This window comes from Geotrypetes seraphini, chromosome 11, assembly GCF_902459505.1.
Source record: "Geotrypetes seraphini chromosome 11, aGeoSer1.1, whole genome shotgun sequence".
Classification (NCBI taxonomy): Eukaryota; Metazoa; Chordata; class Amphibia; order Gymnophiona; family Dermophiidae; genus Geotrypetes; species Geotrypetes seraphini.
In genome coordinates this window covers 28,762,488-28,777,126 of record NC_047094.1, presented here as the reverse complement: position 1 = coordinate 28,777,126, position 14,639 = coordinate 28,762,488, and the positions used below count along the sequence as shown (strand labels likewise).

Sequence of the window (14,639 nt, the reverse complement as noted above, 5' to 3'; positions counted from 1 at the left end):
CAGCCTCAGCACCCTGGGGTTGTGGGTTATGACACATGCTGCTCCTTGTGACCCCTTGGTCCCCCAATGCCCCAGGTATATTAGATAGATTGTGAGCCCACTGGATCAGACAGGGAAAATTGTCTGAATACCTGAATAAAGTCATGTAAGCTGTTCTGAGCTCTCCTGGGAGAATGGTATAGAACAGTGTGTCGCAAACATTTTAAGCTTTATTTTTTTTTTAACTTTTTAATTAGTTTTTGGTGGAACTCGTTGTGACACATCTATAAGATGGAGATAACAAAAGCCATATAAAAAGGGAATTATAAAAAATTTAAAGAGATCTGGGGGCCATTGACAAATTATTGTAATGAATATATACCATTTTTCCATTATAAGTACAATACAAATGAAGGGGGGGGGGGATTCAGGATTTTATTAAATGTTTGGATCAGTAGAAAAGAATATTTTATAGGTTATATTTGATTGCATATGTTATGGTAGGGGTGGGAGGGAAGGGGTTAAATTTTATGTATTAATGTTAAATGTGATAGAAATTCAAGTGATGTATTTAATTTCAATTGTCAATTATCTCTACCTCTGTCTTTTTATTTTTATTTTTCATACTGTTTCTTCAGGTACTTTAGTTAGATTGTGAGCCTTTGGGACAGTTAGGGAATTTCCAAGTACCTATCTTATTTATTTAATTTTTATTTATTGTATCTTTAATGCATCATTTTTGTAAACCGCTTAGAAACCTCACGGCTATTAGCAGTATATAAGAATTAAATTAAATTAAATTATTGATACCTAACGGATGTAGCGGTATATAAGAAATAAATTACATTACATTACATTACTTGTTGTAAGATATAAAAATGAATAAAGATTTAAGAAAAAAAAAAAAAGCTGCGGCATGCTAATCTCAGGGCTGCGGCTGGGAGGCACCCAGAAATGAGCTAATGTCATCTGCCTGTATGATGTCATCATGTTGACATCTGCGCAGGTGTGGATCTCCTCTCCTCCAGCCATGGCCCTGAGCCTCCTATTACCACCGGTGGGGGGGGGGGAGGGAGGGTGCTGAAGGAGGAGAGGTGATGGCAAGGAGCAGAGGCACCGGCTGACTGACTACAGGACTAGCTTCTTGCCGTGAAAGGCATGTCCTGTAAGCAGTCAGCTCCTCACCAGCATCTTGAGGCACACAGTTTGCGATACACTGGTATAAAAAATTTAATAAATAAATAACTTGTATACTAAACACCAAAATAAGTGGAATTCTACAATACTCAAAATGTCAAATACAGAGCTGGTATGAAGAAAAAGCCTCAGATATCCTTCAGTGAACAGTCTTATCCATATGGAACTGTCAAATATTTATTCCAAACCAATTTCATTCATGGGCAAAAAAACCCTCTATTATATACCAATGCACATTGTCCTTAACATATTCTTAATCTCTTAACCATATAATGATTCTAGCAAAATTGTATTCATTCAAAATGCAAAAAAAAAAAAAAATAGAAACAAGCAAGCACTTAACTCTGTTCTTCTTGACTGTGAAGAATCTATTGGCTCTCTCGGCGGCACATGTAGCAGGATTGGACAACAAGCAAGCGGATTTCCTGAGTCAACAGACACTAGATCCAGGAGAGTGGTCTCTGTTTCAGGAGGTCTTTGACAACATTGTACAGTACTGGGGGTGACCAATGGTCGATCTCATGGTATCAGCCAGCAACAAAAAGACCGCTCGGTTCTTCAGTCAAAGATACTAGCCAGAAGAAATAACTTGGATGCTATGGGTCCAGCCCTGGCCCCCAGCAGAGCTGTATTTTTCCAAAGGATAAGGACCCACAAGGGACAAATAATTCTGGTTGCCTCAGACTGGCCACAGTGCACAGACATGGTGCATCTACAAAGGAGCAAGGGGCTCATGCTTCACTGTCATCCAGAATTCCTTTTGCAAGGCCCAATTGCCCTAAAGGATCCAAACCGCTTTGGTCTTACAGCTTGGATCTTTAGCACAAAGCCTTAGTGCACAAAGGCTATTCAGACTTGGTGATAACCACCCTGCTAAGATCTAATAAGTCTACTTTGACAGCCTATACAAAGGCTTGGAAGTGTTTCTACAGCTGGTACAGTCAGAGATACACAGATCTGACTAAGGCTCCAATTGCCATGGTTTCATTCCTTCTTCAGGAGGGGCTCGATAAAGGCTTTGTAGTGGGTTCACTCAAAGTACAGGTAGTTTGTCTTTCCTGCTTTAGAGGGCAGACAAAACAGCACACTTTGGCTTCTCATCCAGATGTGTCCATATTTTTAAAGGGAGCATTGAGTGTTCTTTGCCCCCGCCCAACCCCCCCCCCCCCCACCACCAGCTCTTTCCATCTTGGAATCTTTTATCTCGTCCTGTGGGCCTCGCTCATGGACTTTAACAGTCAAGACTGTGTTTTTAGTGGTCGTAACTTCAGCCAGAAGAGTATCAGAATTGCAGTCCTGCAGGGAACCTTTCCTCAAGATTTTGAAAACTGGTGTCTCACTTCATATGGTACCTTCCTTCTTACTGAAGGTAGTTTCCAGTTTACATAAACCAAGAAGTACATCTCCTAGTCTTTTTGCCCTCCTGGGCAAAGAAGGAACATAAGAACCTGAAATGCCTGGACATCCGAAGAGTTCTTCATTTAGAGCTGCCGAATGACTTTTGCCTGTTAGATCATCTGTTCATGCTCCTGGGTGCTGAATGACAGGGACGGTCTAGCATCAAAGGTGACCTTTTCAAGAAAGATTCGACTGGCAATTTCTTTGGCCTATACTGGGAGTGGAAAACAGTCTCCCATGGAAGTAAAGGTCCACCAGAGGAGTGGCACCATCCTCGATGCAGGCTACAGCTGTCTCACCTGAAGAAATTTGAAGGGCAACCATGTGGACTCACCTTCACACATTTACCAAGTTTTACAGGGTGGATGTAGCAGTCAGAAGGGATGCAGAGTTTGGTCCTGTAGTACTGGCAGCAGGCTCACTTGTCCCTCCCTAGGCGCTGGGGACTGCTTTGATACGTCCTATTGGTCAAGACTGATATTCCTGTACTAGAATGGAAGAACAGGTTCTTACCTTTGCTAATCTTCTGTCTTGTAAACAGGAATATCAATCTTGATGCCCGCCCTGTCAGTTCATTAACCTGCTTTCTGTCTCAGACATGTCTGGAGGATCAGACGTCTTGTTTACTTCCACTGTCCGTTACGGTCAGGAAGGAGAAGAATTACAGTAGTACAAATTGAATAACTTTCAAATTGCTGATGTAGGTTGCACACAAGTTTCATTGCACCTTGTTATGCATTGCAACATGTTTTAAATTAATGCTATTTTTGTTGAGCAGAACAGACTTGTGTTATCTCGAAGAGAATCCCCGCATCCCCTCTCTCTTTTTTGCATCCACTCTAGGGCTGACTCACTGCTTTGATACAGACTGAGGAAATCTAGCATAGCCCAGGTAAGAGGAGGAGAAGCTGAATAATAATAATATGTAAATTAGGCTCTGTACAGACTTTGCAGTACAGCAGGGTAAATACCCTTTGGTCAAGACTGATATTCCTGTGTACAAGAAAGATTAGCTAAGGTAAGAACCTAATCTTCCAATCTTATGGTCTGTCTTTCTGACTTAACATTGCTATTCCAAAATCCAAAAAGTTCCAAAAACTAAAAATATGCCTGGTCCCAAGGATTTCAGATGAAAGATCTTATACCTGTACTATTTAAAAAAAACCAAACAAACCCACAACAACCCCTACACACAAATGCTTTTCAGAAATGTAACACTAATTAAGAGCAATTAAGTGCAAGCAAAGCACCAGACAAAAAACATAGATAGTAACTTAGGGGTCCTTTTACTAAGGCGTACAAAATACTAACGCATGCTAACACATCCATAGGATATAACGGATGTGTTAGCATTTAGCGCGCGCTAAGACATACTAGCACGCCTTAGTACAAGGACCCCTTAATGCCCCCAATTATAATAAATATTTTCTTAAAACAATATTCATTTTAGAATAAGCAACCAAGTATAACATAACAGAAGATTAACAGAAGCAAAAAAAAAAAAAAAAAAAATCAAGAGGTTTCAAATTCTATTTTCGCCCTACTGCTTTTATGTAAACATAATGCTTGCAGAAGGTGGCCTGAAAACTGTCCATCTCCACCTACCCAGAAAAAAAGGCCCTTTAAAATAGGGCACAGGTGAACACTTTCTTTATATGAGCGAGTTGATTTCTAAGTTCCATGCGAGAATTGTTTATAAAGTGAACTATGCTTTCATCTTTTAAAGTTGTTTAAAAAAAAAAAAAGCTACAGAAATGCATCCTAGCACGCACGTAGTAACACATGTAAAAAAAAATCATACAACGTAGACAAGAGCAGAAGTAATCATGTCATCCACATACTTCAGTAGCATATCAAGAATGAGTCGTAAACCAAGTGTGACCAGATATTAGACATGGAAATAATTTTTAAACAAATTTCTTTTAACGGTTTCATAGTTACATAAAGCTTAGCCATTTGCCCTTTAAACTTTAGTGCAAATTCAATGTACTGTCATTTACCTCTTGTTTATACCATTAAAAATATTCTGAACAACATTCTCTTCTTGAACAGAGAACTTTGTCTTTGGAACTACAAATTTTGAAGACACACTTCAACAGGGTTTATGTTAATGAATCAAACCAAATGTCACAAATTTTAGCAAATTATTATATAAAAGTTTACCCACTTGTGATGTAAACAACCAATACAAAATATCTTCCTTCCTAATTTACATTTTCAGTACCTACTGCAGAAGATCACATTTCCTGTCCCTCTGGCAAAGATCAAATGCAATGTCTAAGACATAAGCAGAGGACAGTTATTTCTTGGTCATTTTTGCCAAGACCAAGGAAAGGAAAAAATTGCCCAACTTCTTTAGGGATACAAAAATGTTCACAAGTATCACTCGGATATCAACTCATTCCCAGAAAGCCAGAATGAGTCCCTGAATACCCTCCACACTGCATTTAACTGAGGTACACTGGTATAAAATGGGACACTACTTTTGAACCTCTCTTAGCATTTTCTGATTGATATAGGTGATTAATACATACCAGAGTAGATACATGCCTTTTTTCTTTAGTTCATTCCATTTACAATGATGTTTTATTCCACTGCAAAAATTTATGTTTATTCTTTTACAATTTTCTTTTTTTTTTTTTTTTTTATAATTCTTTATTCATTTTAAAACTTTCATCAAGTGTACAAATATTCATAATAAACACAATTAGTCTGAACACTTGAATATCTTATCTTATCTTTTCTTTCATGTGCAAATTATCTGTAAAAGAACTAACATTTCAGTCTTTTTGGACTAACCTGATAAAAAGTACATTTTATTATTTTTTAAACAAAGGAACACAGCAAAAATATTTATTTTACCTAATATGCACCCCCACAAAACTCAACAGAAAGAGGACAGCAAATGATTTGTCTTTAGGCAGGGAGGCCATATAGATTTCTCTACTTTTGTTGTGTATGTACAATTCTATTTCATAGAAATAGTTAAATAAGTCTGTTATGCATAGTGCACTCCAAAAATAATGCCTTAGCTCAAGATTTCCAAAGCCATGACAGACAGAATATGAATTAAAATAAGTACATTTCAAAGTTAGAAAGTACAAAAAGCACTACAAAATTCAAATGACTTTAAAAGGATAAAGTGTTACAGTACAAAATACCTGTTGTCGTGTATTCTTTTCTTTCAACAGTTTTCTGGACTTTCTAATTTTAAAGATATTAACCAATTAACACTGGCTTTTACTAAAATGTAGAAAAGCTTCTTACCACAGGCTGGCGAGATAAATGCTTTGACGCTCACAGGAACTGAATCAGAATAGGAGCATTTACCGTGCCAACTTGTGGTAAGAAGTTCTTCCACGGTTTAGTTAGAGGAGCCCTAAGTTTCTACAGCAAGACTTAAAACTGTATTAAAACTTTGGTTGTCCTTGTTATGTTAGAACAAGATCAGCTGATGTCCACACCACATGTTCAACTGTTATACATGAACATCTGCCTGCAGCTTCTGTGGATGGAGGTATTGCAGTGTTTGGTTCGTCTTCAAATCAAATGTACTTGATTGGGTTGTGGGCATTTTAGACATGGAAGTCTGAAGTTCTGCTAGTTTTCTGATTAGAAAAAGTTTGTCTCTTCCTTCCTGTAATAAAAGATTGAAGCATGTTTATATGAAGTCTTTCAATTATATTACATATAGTATGTTTGAAGAAATCAATGGGCCTCTTCTGTTAAAAAATAACCTTTCTATGGAATGTTTTTATAATGTTTCAAAGCACAAGTCAACAACACTGCATTTAGGGGCTGATTCTGTATAGGATGCCACTCTCAGTGGACACCTAAGAAGTGGCTGAGAATTGCACACTGGCATCCTATAAATAATCATGTCTGCCCTAACAGACAGACGCCTAACCACCTGATTCTCTAACCGGCGACCATGTCACTTGTGCCAGTTACAGAATAGTACCTGCTTGATTGAGGGATCCCTTGCCACCAGCTGATCGCACCAAGGGAATCCACGATCAGCTGAGCCAGCTGGAGTCCTGCCAGCTCAGCCGATCAGTGGGAAAATACCGTGATCAGCTGAGTGGCTGTGACAGGGGACCCCCGACAAGTAGGATTGATGCCCACTCCCACCTGGCAGAGTGGGCATCCCTCCTGCCAATTGTGCTTCACCAGGGGGGGAAGGGGATAATCAGGTGATCGTGGGCCAGGAGGGAGTGGGCATCCCTCCTGCCGATTTCAGGGGTACTTGGGGGGGGGACACCTGATGCAGCCGCTCAGCTGATCGCATCAGGGGTATTTCACCCGATCAGATGAGCAGGCAGGCCTCCCTGAAGCTGCGACTTCAGGGAGGCCTGCCAGCTCAGCTGATCAGATTCCCTTGCCATGCTCTGCTCAGCTCAGCCAGCCGCGTCTAATTTTAGCTTTTGAAATGTAGACTAGTAGACTAGCATTTTACTAGCCTACATTTCAGACATCTGTCGCAGCCCTAGGGAGATGCCTAGGGCTTTTAAAGTTTGCCCAAGGCCACTTCCGAATGAAACCATGCCCATGCCCAGCCTTGGATGAGCTTAAGTGTCCCTAGACATCTCCCTGCACCTGCAACAAATGCCTACAGTGTAGGCAGCCTGCCTCTGGGTTTTGTTTTTTTTAAACATATGTCCCGATTGGCTGCTAGACATTGGTATTAGAGAATGGAATGGGGAAAATATCTGTCCCCGTCACCGGACCACCGTCCCCTTCACCACACCGTCTCCGCAGCATCTACCCTTCCCTCTCGCCACCTCACCACCCTTCAGCAGCCCGAGAATCTCCCTCCCTCTTATCTTCGTTGCATAAAGAAATTTAAGGGAGGGAAGGCGCGCGGTCACCGATCATGCGTGCGGCCCTTTCTCTCCCTCCCTCCGTCCAAATCTATCTCCCTCTCCTTTACCTTCATAGCACTTTAAGAAACTGAAGCTGGCGAAGCCTGCCTGTGCCGCCCTGCAGTTGTGTGTGTGTGTGTGAGCGGTAGCTTCTTCTCTGACGCAACCAGAAGCTTCTTTTCTAAAGCGCCGCGAAGGTAAGGGGGAGGGAGAGAGATAGATTTGGCCGGAGATAGGGAGATGACCACGCGCCTTCCCTCCCTTAACTGCGGGGACAAGGTCATTCACCACTCCATGGGGCGGTGGATGGCATTGTCCCCATGCCCGCAGTAAGCACTTCCCATCCCCCCACCGTTTCGGCGGGTAACTGTCACCGTGTCATTCTCTCTAATTGGTATGTCACCCACTGCCGCCTACAATCGGATGCCTATTTATAGAATCAGTCCCTTATTTGCTAATGCAAATAAATGCTATTCAGGCTTTTGAACAAAGATTCTTCATCACACACACACTTGATTAGTGCTACACCACAAAATAGCAAATCATTTAAAAAAAGCGAAAACCCACAACAAAACCTTAGGGGCAGATCTTACCAAAGCCAATTGTTTTCGGAGCTGCATTACAACTCGTTTATGTGCTCCAGCCAAGGCAATGAAATAGAACAAAATGAGGCTAGAAGAAAGAAAGAACTGTAAGTATTCATAGAATGACTGTCTCGTAAAATGACTCCTCTTAATTGATTTTGGTGGCAGGAAAGTTAAGGTTTTTCTTTTTTGTAAGAGCAAAATCAATACTCAGATTGTGTCTATCCCAAAATAAAAACTGGTTTTAACATCAGTCAACACAAAGGAAATAAGAAGAAATCATTTGTTTTAAGGTGCATCCTACAAGCATTACACAGGTGTGTTTTCCTTTCTCAGCCTACATAAAGCAATTGGCAGGAATAGCAACAGTGTGGATACCCACTCTCCACCCCCCCATTCTCCCCCCAAATTCTATGCTGCATTATACGGAGCATGCACAGCTTCTTGAAAAACTAAGCAAGGTGTGCAGGACACAAATGCACACCTTCAGTTCAACAGTGATTCACAGGGTCTGAGATATGTTCCATCCACAACAGGTGCTCTCCCTCTGGTGAGGCACAGCAACAAGAAGTGTTGGCCCACAAGAGTAAGGTGATTTTATACCTATATCTACATTTAAAATTGATGGGTATCACGAATGTTAAAGGACTTCAATGGCCCATCCCTATTTGCTATCTTAAACACATGCAAATCAACATAAAATACTTGCCTAAGACATCAGAAAAATTGTCTAATATTTTAGAGTGCAGAGTAATAGTAGTGGTAGTAGTTGCTTTGAAGAAGTTTCAAGTTTATTAAAAAAAAAATTATACTGCTTAATCAAATTTCTAGGCTGTGTACAATGTAAAAAATTTTCCATAAAAACAAATTAAAATTAGAAGTACTAAATAAGTATTTTATTTGGTACATCTATGAGATTCAAGAGTCAAATTTCAACAAATAACAATAAGCTTTTGCTTATATTGACAGGGGTTGCCATTCAACATATTACTGGAAATTGGAAGGATTATACTAAACTTAATTATACCTTTTGGTGGAATTCAGTGTGTCATATTTATAAAATGGAGAGAATGCTTGCTATACAGCAAGGCAATTACAATAGTTTTAAAAAGATTTGGGGGCCATTGATTACATATTCTAATGATTAGACACCTTGGACACCTTTTTATTACATAGGAATATTTTTAGTGTGGGATTGGGGAGGTATGTCTTGTATTTTAATGGGTTTGTTCCTGATGAATGGGTTGGGTGTGGGTGGGGTCTCTTTTATATGCATTTAATAATAATAATGTTAAGAATGTCAAGTGATTTTGTACGAATTAATTGATTGAATATTGTACACTTGTTGCAAGATTTGAAAATGAATAAAGAATATATAAAAAAAAAGAAGTACTAAATAAGGCCAGGGTAGGTTAATAAAACACATAACAAAACATATGAACTAACTTCACACAGATGGGGAAGAAGGGCTAGAACTACAATCTTTGAGGAATAGAGCACAGTAAAAGGGGAAAATCAATAGGTAAGGGGAAAAAGCTATAGAATTACTATAGACTATATAATTAAAATGATTGCAAACACTTCAGAACATTGAGGCATGATTTCTCTGTCATACAAAATAAGGGATTCTACATCACCCTTTGCTTGTTAAATTACATTGGTTATCTACTGTACAAAGTAATATAAAGCAATAAAGCAAACATAAAAGAAAAAAAATACCTTTTTATTGGTCTAACTTAATGTAGTTTATGATTAGCTTTCAAAGATAACTCCTCCTTCCTCAAATCAGAAAAAAAGCAAATGTTGGCAAAATCAGTAATGCCAATCAGATTTTGCCAACATTTGCTTATTTCTGATTTGAGGAAGAAGGGGTTACCTTTGAAAGCTAACAACATAGTAAATGACAGCAGATAAAGACCTGAACAGTCCATCCAGTCTGCCCATTAGTAGGATCTCTAGGATGATCTCTAAGAGGGTAGAATATGGGGTTGGGTCATTAGGAACGGAATCTCTAGGAGATTAGAATTAGGGGGGGGGGGTCAGTAGAGTGGGCAGACTTGATGGACTATGGCCCTTTTCTGCCGTCATTTTCTATGTTTCTATGTTAGTTATACCCATTAAAAATACATGATTAATTTAACTTGTCTCTTCTTTGATATTTCTGGGTCATAGACTGTAAATTCCACCTGGTATTGTCCTAGGTTCCAAATGCTGAAGTTGCCATCCAAGCTCACTCCAGCCTATCCAACCATCCTATTTGCATGATATCTACCATAAAAGTCTGGTCAGTAACATCCTCATGTTCCAAGTTAGCAAAGTTTCCATTGATGCACTCCCCAGCCCAATCCTACACCAAATTATCACATATAGGACACAGACTGTGCAAGTTTGTCCAGTACAGCCTAAGCTCTTTAATTTACATTCTTTGTTTTCTAATTAGAGATCCTCTATGTTTATCCCATGCTTTTTTGAATTCCTTCACTGTTTTCCTCTCCACCACTTACCTCATGAGGGATTTATAGGCATCTACCACCCTCTCTGTTAAAAAGAATTTCCTAACATTGCTCCTGAGTCTTCCTCCCCGCAACCTTAAATTATGCCCTCTAGTTTTACCACTTTCTCTTCTCTGGAAAAGTTTTGGTTATATATTAATAACTTTCAAGTATTTAAACGTCTGTTTCATATCTCCCCTGTCCCTCCTCTCCCCTAGAGTATACATATTTAGGTAAACTACATTAAGTTAGTCTAATAAAATAGGTATTTTTTTTTTCCTTTATGTTTTGTTTTATTCCTATATGTTACTTCGAAGAGGGGAGTAACACATCCAATGTCAGAGGGAAGGCTTCTGGGTGAGCCGAATGTAGGAGCTGCAGCCCATGTCTTTGTGAAGAGAAACAAGTGCGGCTGATAGGAAGAGGAGGGAGCCAACCAAAACAGGTAAACACCCACAGGAGGCGGGCACAAACTTGGGACACAAAATGGAGGGAGAGGGGCACATTGGGACATGAGAGAGGAACAAAAAAAAACAACTGCAGGAATGGTGTACAAGATGCCAAGTCTTTAATAAACAAACATTACCGTATTTTCACACATATAACACGCGCGTTATACACGATTTTTACAAACCGTGCATAACCTTGCGCGCTATACGCGTGAGCATGTTTTACAACTTTTTTTTTTTAACATAGTTCCCCCCCCCAACATCCGATTCACCCCCCCCACAGGACCGCTCGCACGCACTCGCACCCGCACCCCCACTCCGAAGGACCGCTCGCACGCACTCGCACCCGCACCCCCACCCCGAAGGACCGCTCGCACCCCCACAGCCTCCCGACCCTCCCCCCCCATCATGTAGAAGCTCCTACCGTCGTCCTGCTGCTTCCTCTTGGCGGTCCCGGCCCTTCTGTGAGCCCTGCGTCTGCGCTGCTTCCTCTTCCGGCAGTCCCGCCCTTTCTCTGACATTAGAGAAAGGGCGGGACCGCCAGAAGAGGAAGCAGCGCAGACGCAGGGCTCACAGAAGGGCCGGGACCACCAAGAGGAAGCAGCAGGACAACGGTAGGAGCTTCTACATGATGGGGGGGGGGGTCGGGAGGCTATGGGGGTGCGAGCGGTCCTTCGGGGTGGGGGTGCGGGTGTGAGTGCGAGCGGTCCTTCGGGGTGGGGGTGCGAGCGATCCTGCGGGGGGGGTGAATCGGACGTCGGGGGGGGGCATCAGGCTTTCAGGGTGGGGACAGGACTTGAAGGGGGAGAGGAGAGTCGGGGCGGGCGAAAGGAGAGTCGGGGTGGCATGCGTGGTATACAGGTGTGCGTGGTATATAAAAATTTATTTACATAAATTACAGTTTCCCGCGCGCTATACCCATGTGCGCGTTTTACACGGGTGCGCGGTATATGAGTGAAAATACGGTAATATGAACATGAAACAGTTTGTATCCAAAAAGGTTGGAGAATCCGGAGCCGACACGGTGAACTTCACTTTCACACCTGCACTGTGAAGGAGCTTACCCAGTCTGTTTAGTTGCTCACAATATCACTGTTTCCAGTTGTTATCTATAAGGTTTCCCAGTTTATGATACCTGTTTCGACCCCTGAGGAAGGAGTGTTTCTTCGAAACACGGACCATGTCGGGTCTGAGTTCTCCAACCTGTTTGGATACAAACTGTTTCACATTCATATTAATGTTTATTAAAGGCTTGGCGTCCTGTACCCCATCCCTGCAGTTTTTTTCTTTTGTTCCTTGTTCGACATATCACTGCAGTTCTGTTGGATATTTTGTTTGTGTTTGCCAGATGGAAGGGAGATGCAGGACCCCGTTCGTAACTATGAGTCTGACATAATCCAGGGACTTCCTGTATACCTTATTATTTAGCTCAATTAACCCATCCTTATACACCAACCCTATTTCTTTGTTCTATAAACGATCATTAATTAAATTCTTCGAAGATCAGATGCATTCCGGTCTAATCAAGAAAACAATATTTTTAGGGGGGGAAGGAAGAGGGGAGAAATGTAATTTGTCAGCATAGTCTCCTTTTAACTCAATACAATTGCTGTAACGTTTTTCCAAACATTTCATGCCATATGAAACGTCTAAACTGGAAAAACAGCTATTTATAGCATCTATGACTGCCAAAATCCAAAGAAAATTTCTTCCCAGCCAGCCATTTTTTCAGGTTCGGAAACAGAAAGAGGTTGCACAGGGCCAAAATTGGAAAGTACGTGAACGGGGGAATTAATTCAAACTGCAATTCATGCAATTTCACCATCACACTTGTTGATGTGTGAGCTAGTGCATTGTCCTTGTGGAAGAGAACTTCCTTCTTGGCCAAATGAGGACATTTTGTCTTCATTGTGGCATTTAGATGCTGTAATAAGTCAGCATAGTATTCACCATTAATGGTTTTTCCCTTTTCCAGATAGTCAATAAAAATTATCCTGTAGAAAATCTGAAAGACTGTAGCCATCACCTTTCCTGCCAATACAGTCGTTTTCATAAGAAAATGAGAATAGCCTTTCTTGATCAAACCAATGGTCCATCAAGCCCAGTAGCCCGTTCTCATGGTGGCCAATCCAGGTCCCTAGTGTCTGGCCAAAATCAAGGAGTAGCAACATTTCATGCCACCGATCCTGAGCAAGCAGTGGCTTCCCCCATGTCTTTCTCAATAACAGACTATGGACTTTTCCTCCAGGAAATTGCCCAAACCTTTCTTAAAACCAGCTACGCTATCCACTCTTACCACAAACCTCTGGCAATGAATTCCAGAGCTTAACTATTCGCCAAGTGAAAAAATATTTCCTCCAATTGGTTTTAAAAGTATTTCCCTGTAACTTCATCAAATGTCCCCTAGTCTTTGTAATTTTTGATGGATTGAAAAATTGATCCACTTGTACTAGTTCTACTCCACTCAGGATTTTGTAGACTTCAATCATATCTCCCCTAAGGCATCTCTTTTTCAGTCTGAAGAGTCCTAAACTTTTTAGTCTTTCCTCATACGAGGAGTTCCATCACCTTTATCATGTTGGTCGCTCTTCTTTGAACCTTTTCTAGTGCCACTATATTTTTCTTGAGATAAGGAGACCAGAATTGAATGCACTACTCCAGATGAGGTCGCACCATGGAGCGATACAGGGGCATTATAATATTCTTAGTCTTGTTAACCATCCCTTTTTTAATAATTCCTAGCATCCTGTTTGCTTTTTTGGCCACCGCCACACACTGGATGGAAGGTTTCATCGTATTGTCTACAATGACATCCAGATCCTTTTCTCGGGTTCTAACCCCCAAGATGGACCTTAGCATCTGGTAACTGTGATTCGGATTATTATTCCCAATATGCATCACTTTGCATTTGTTCACATTAAATTTCATCTGCCACTTGGACACCCAGTCTTCCAGTTTCTAAGTTCTGCCTGCAATTTTCACAATCCGCATGTGTTTTTAACAACTTTGAACAGTTTAGTGTCATCTGCAAATTTATCACCTCACTTGTCGCTCCAATTTCCAGATCATTTATAAATAAGTTAATTAGTACCGTTCCAGTACAGATCCCTGCAGCACTCCACCGTTACTCTCCTCCATTTAGAAAAATGACCATTTAACCCTATCCTCTGTTTTCTATCCAATAACCAATTCCTAATCCACAACTGAACTTTGTCACCTATCCCATGATTCTTTCATTTTCTCAGGAGACTCTCATGAGGCATTTTATCAAAAGCTTTCAGAAAATCTAGATACACTACATCAACTGGCTCACCTTTATCCACATGTTTATTCACACCTTCAAAGAAGTCAAACAAATTGGTGAGGCAAGATCTCCCTCGGTTGAACCCATGCCAACTCTGACTCCTTAAATCATGTTTGTTTATGTGTAACACAATTTTATTTTTTATAATTGTTTCTACCATTTTGCCTGGTACTGAAGTAAGGCTTACCGATCTGTGATTTCCCAGATATCCCCTGGAACTCTTTTAAAAAATTGGCATAATATTGGCCACCCTCCAATCTTCAGGTACTACAGATGATTTTAGCAACAGGTTACAGATCCCTAACAGCTGGTCAGCAATTTCAAGTTTGTTTGTTTTTTTAGTACCCTGGGTTGTATATCATCTGGTCCAGGTG

General features: G+C 40.8%; 1 protein-coding gene across 8 annotated transcripts in view; it reads right to left on the bottom strand.

Annotated features, from left to right (window-relative positions):
- Positions 1–5,173: 5,173 nt before the first annotated feature.
- Positions 5,174–14,639, bottom strand: part of TMC7 (transmembrane channel like 7) — a 102,404-nt gene continuing 92,938 nt past the window's right edge. For all 8 annotated transcript variants that reach the window (XM_033962902.1, XM_033962904.1, XM_033962901.1 and 5 more), the window contains 2 exons: positions 8,030–8,108; positions 5,174–6,211 (listed from right to left, as the gene is read on the bottom strand). In XM_033962902.1, the coding sequence (XP_033818793.1) occupies positions 6,053–6,211; positions 8,030–8,108 (238 nt within the window). In that variant the 3' untranslated portion in view covers positions 5,174–6,052. The remainder of the gene's footprint in view (positions 6,212–8,029; positions 8,109–14,639) is intronic.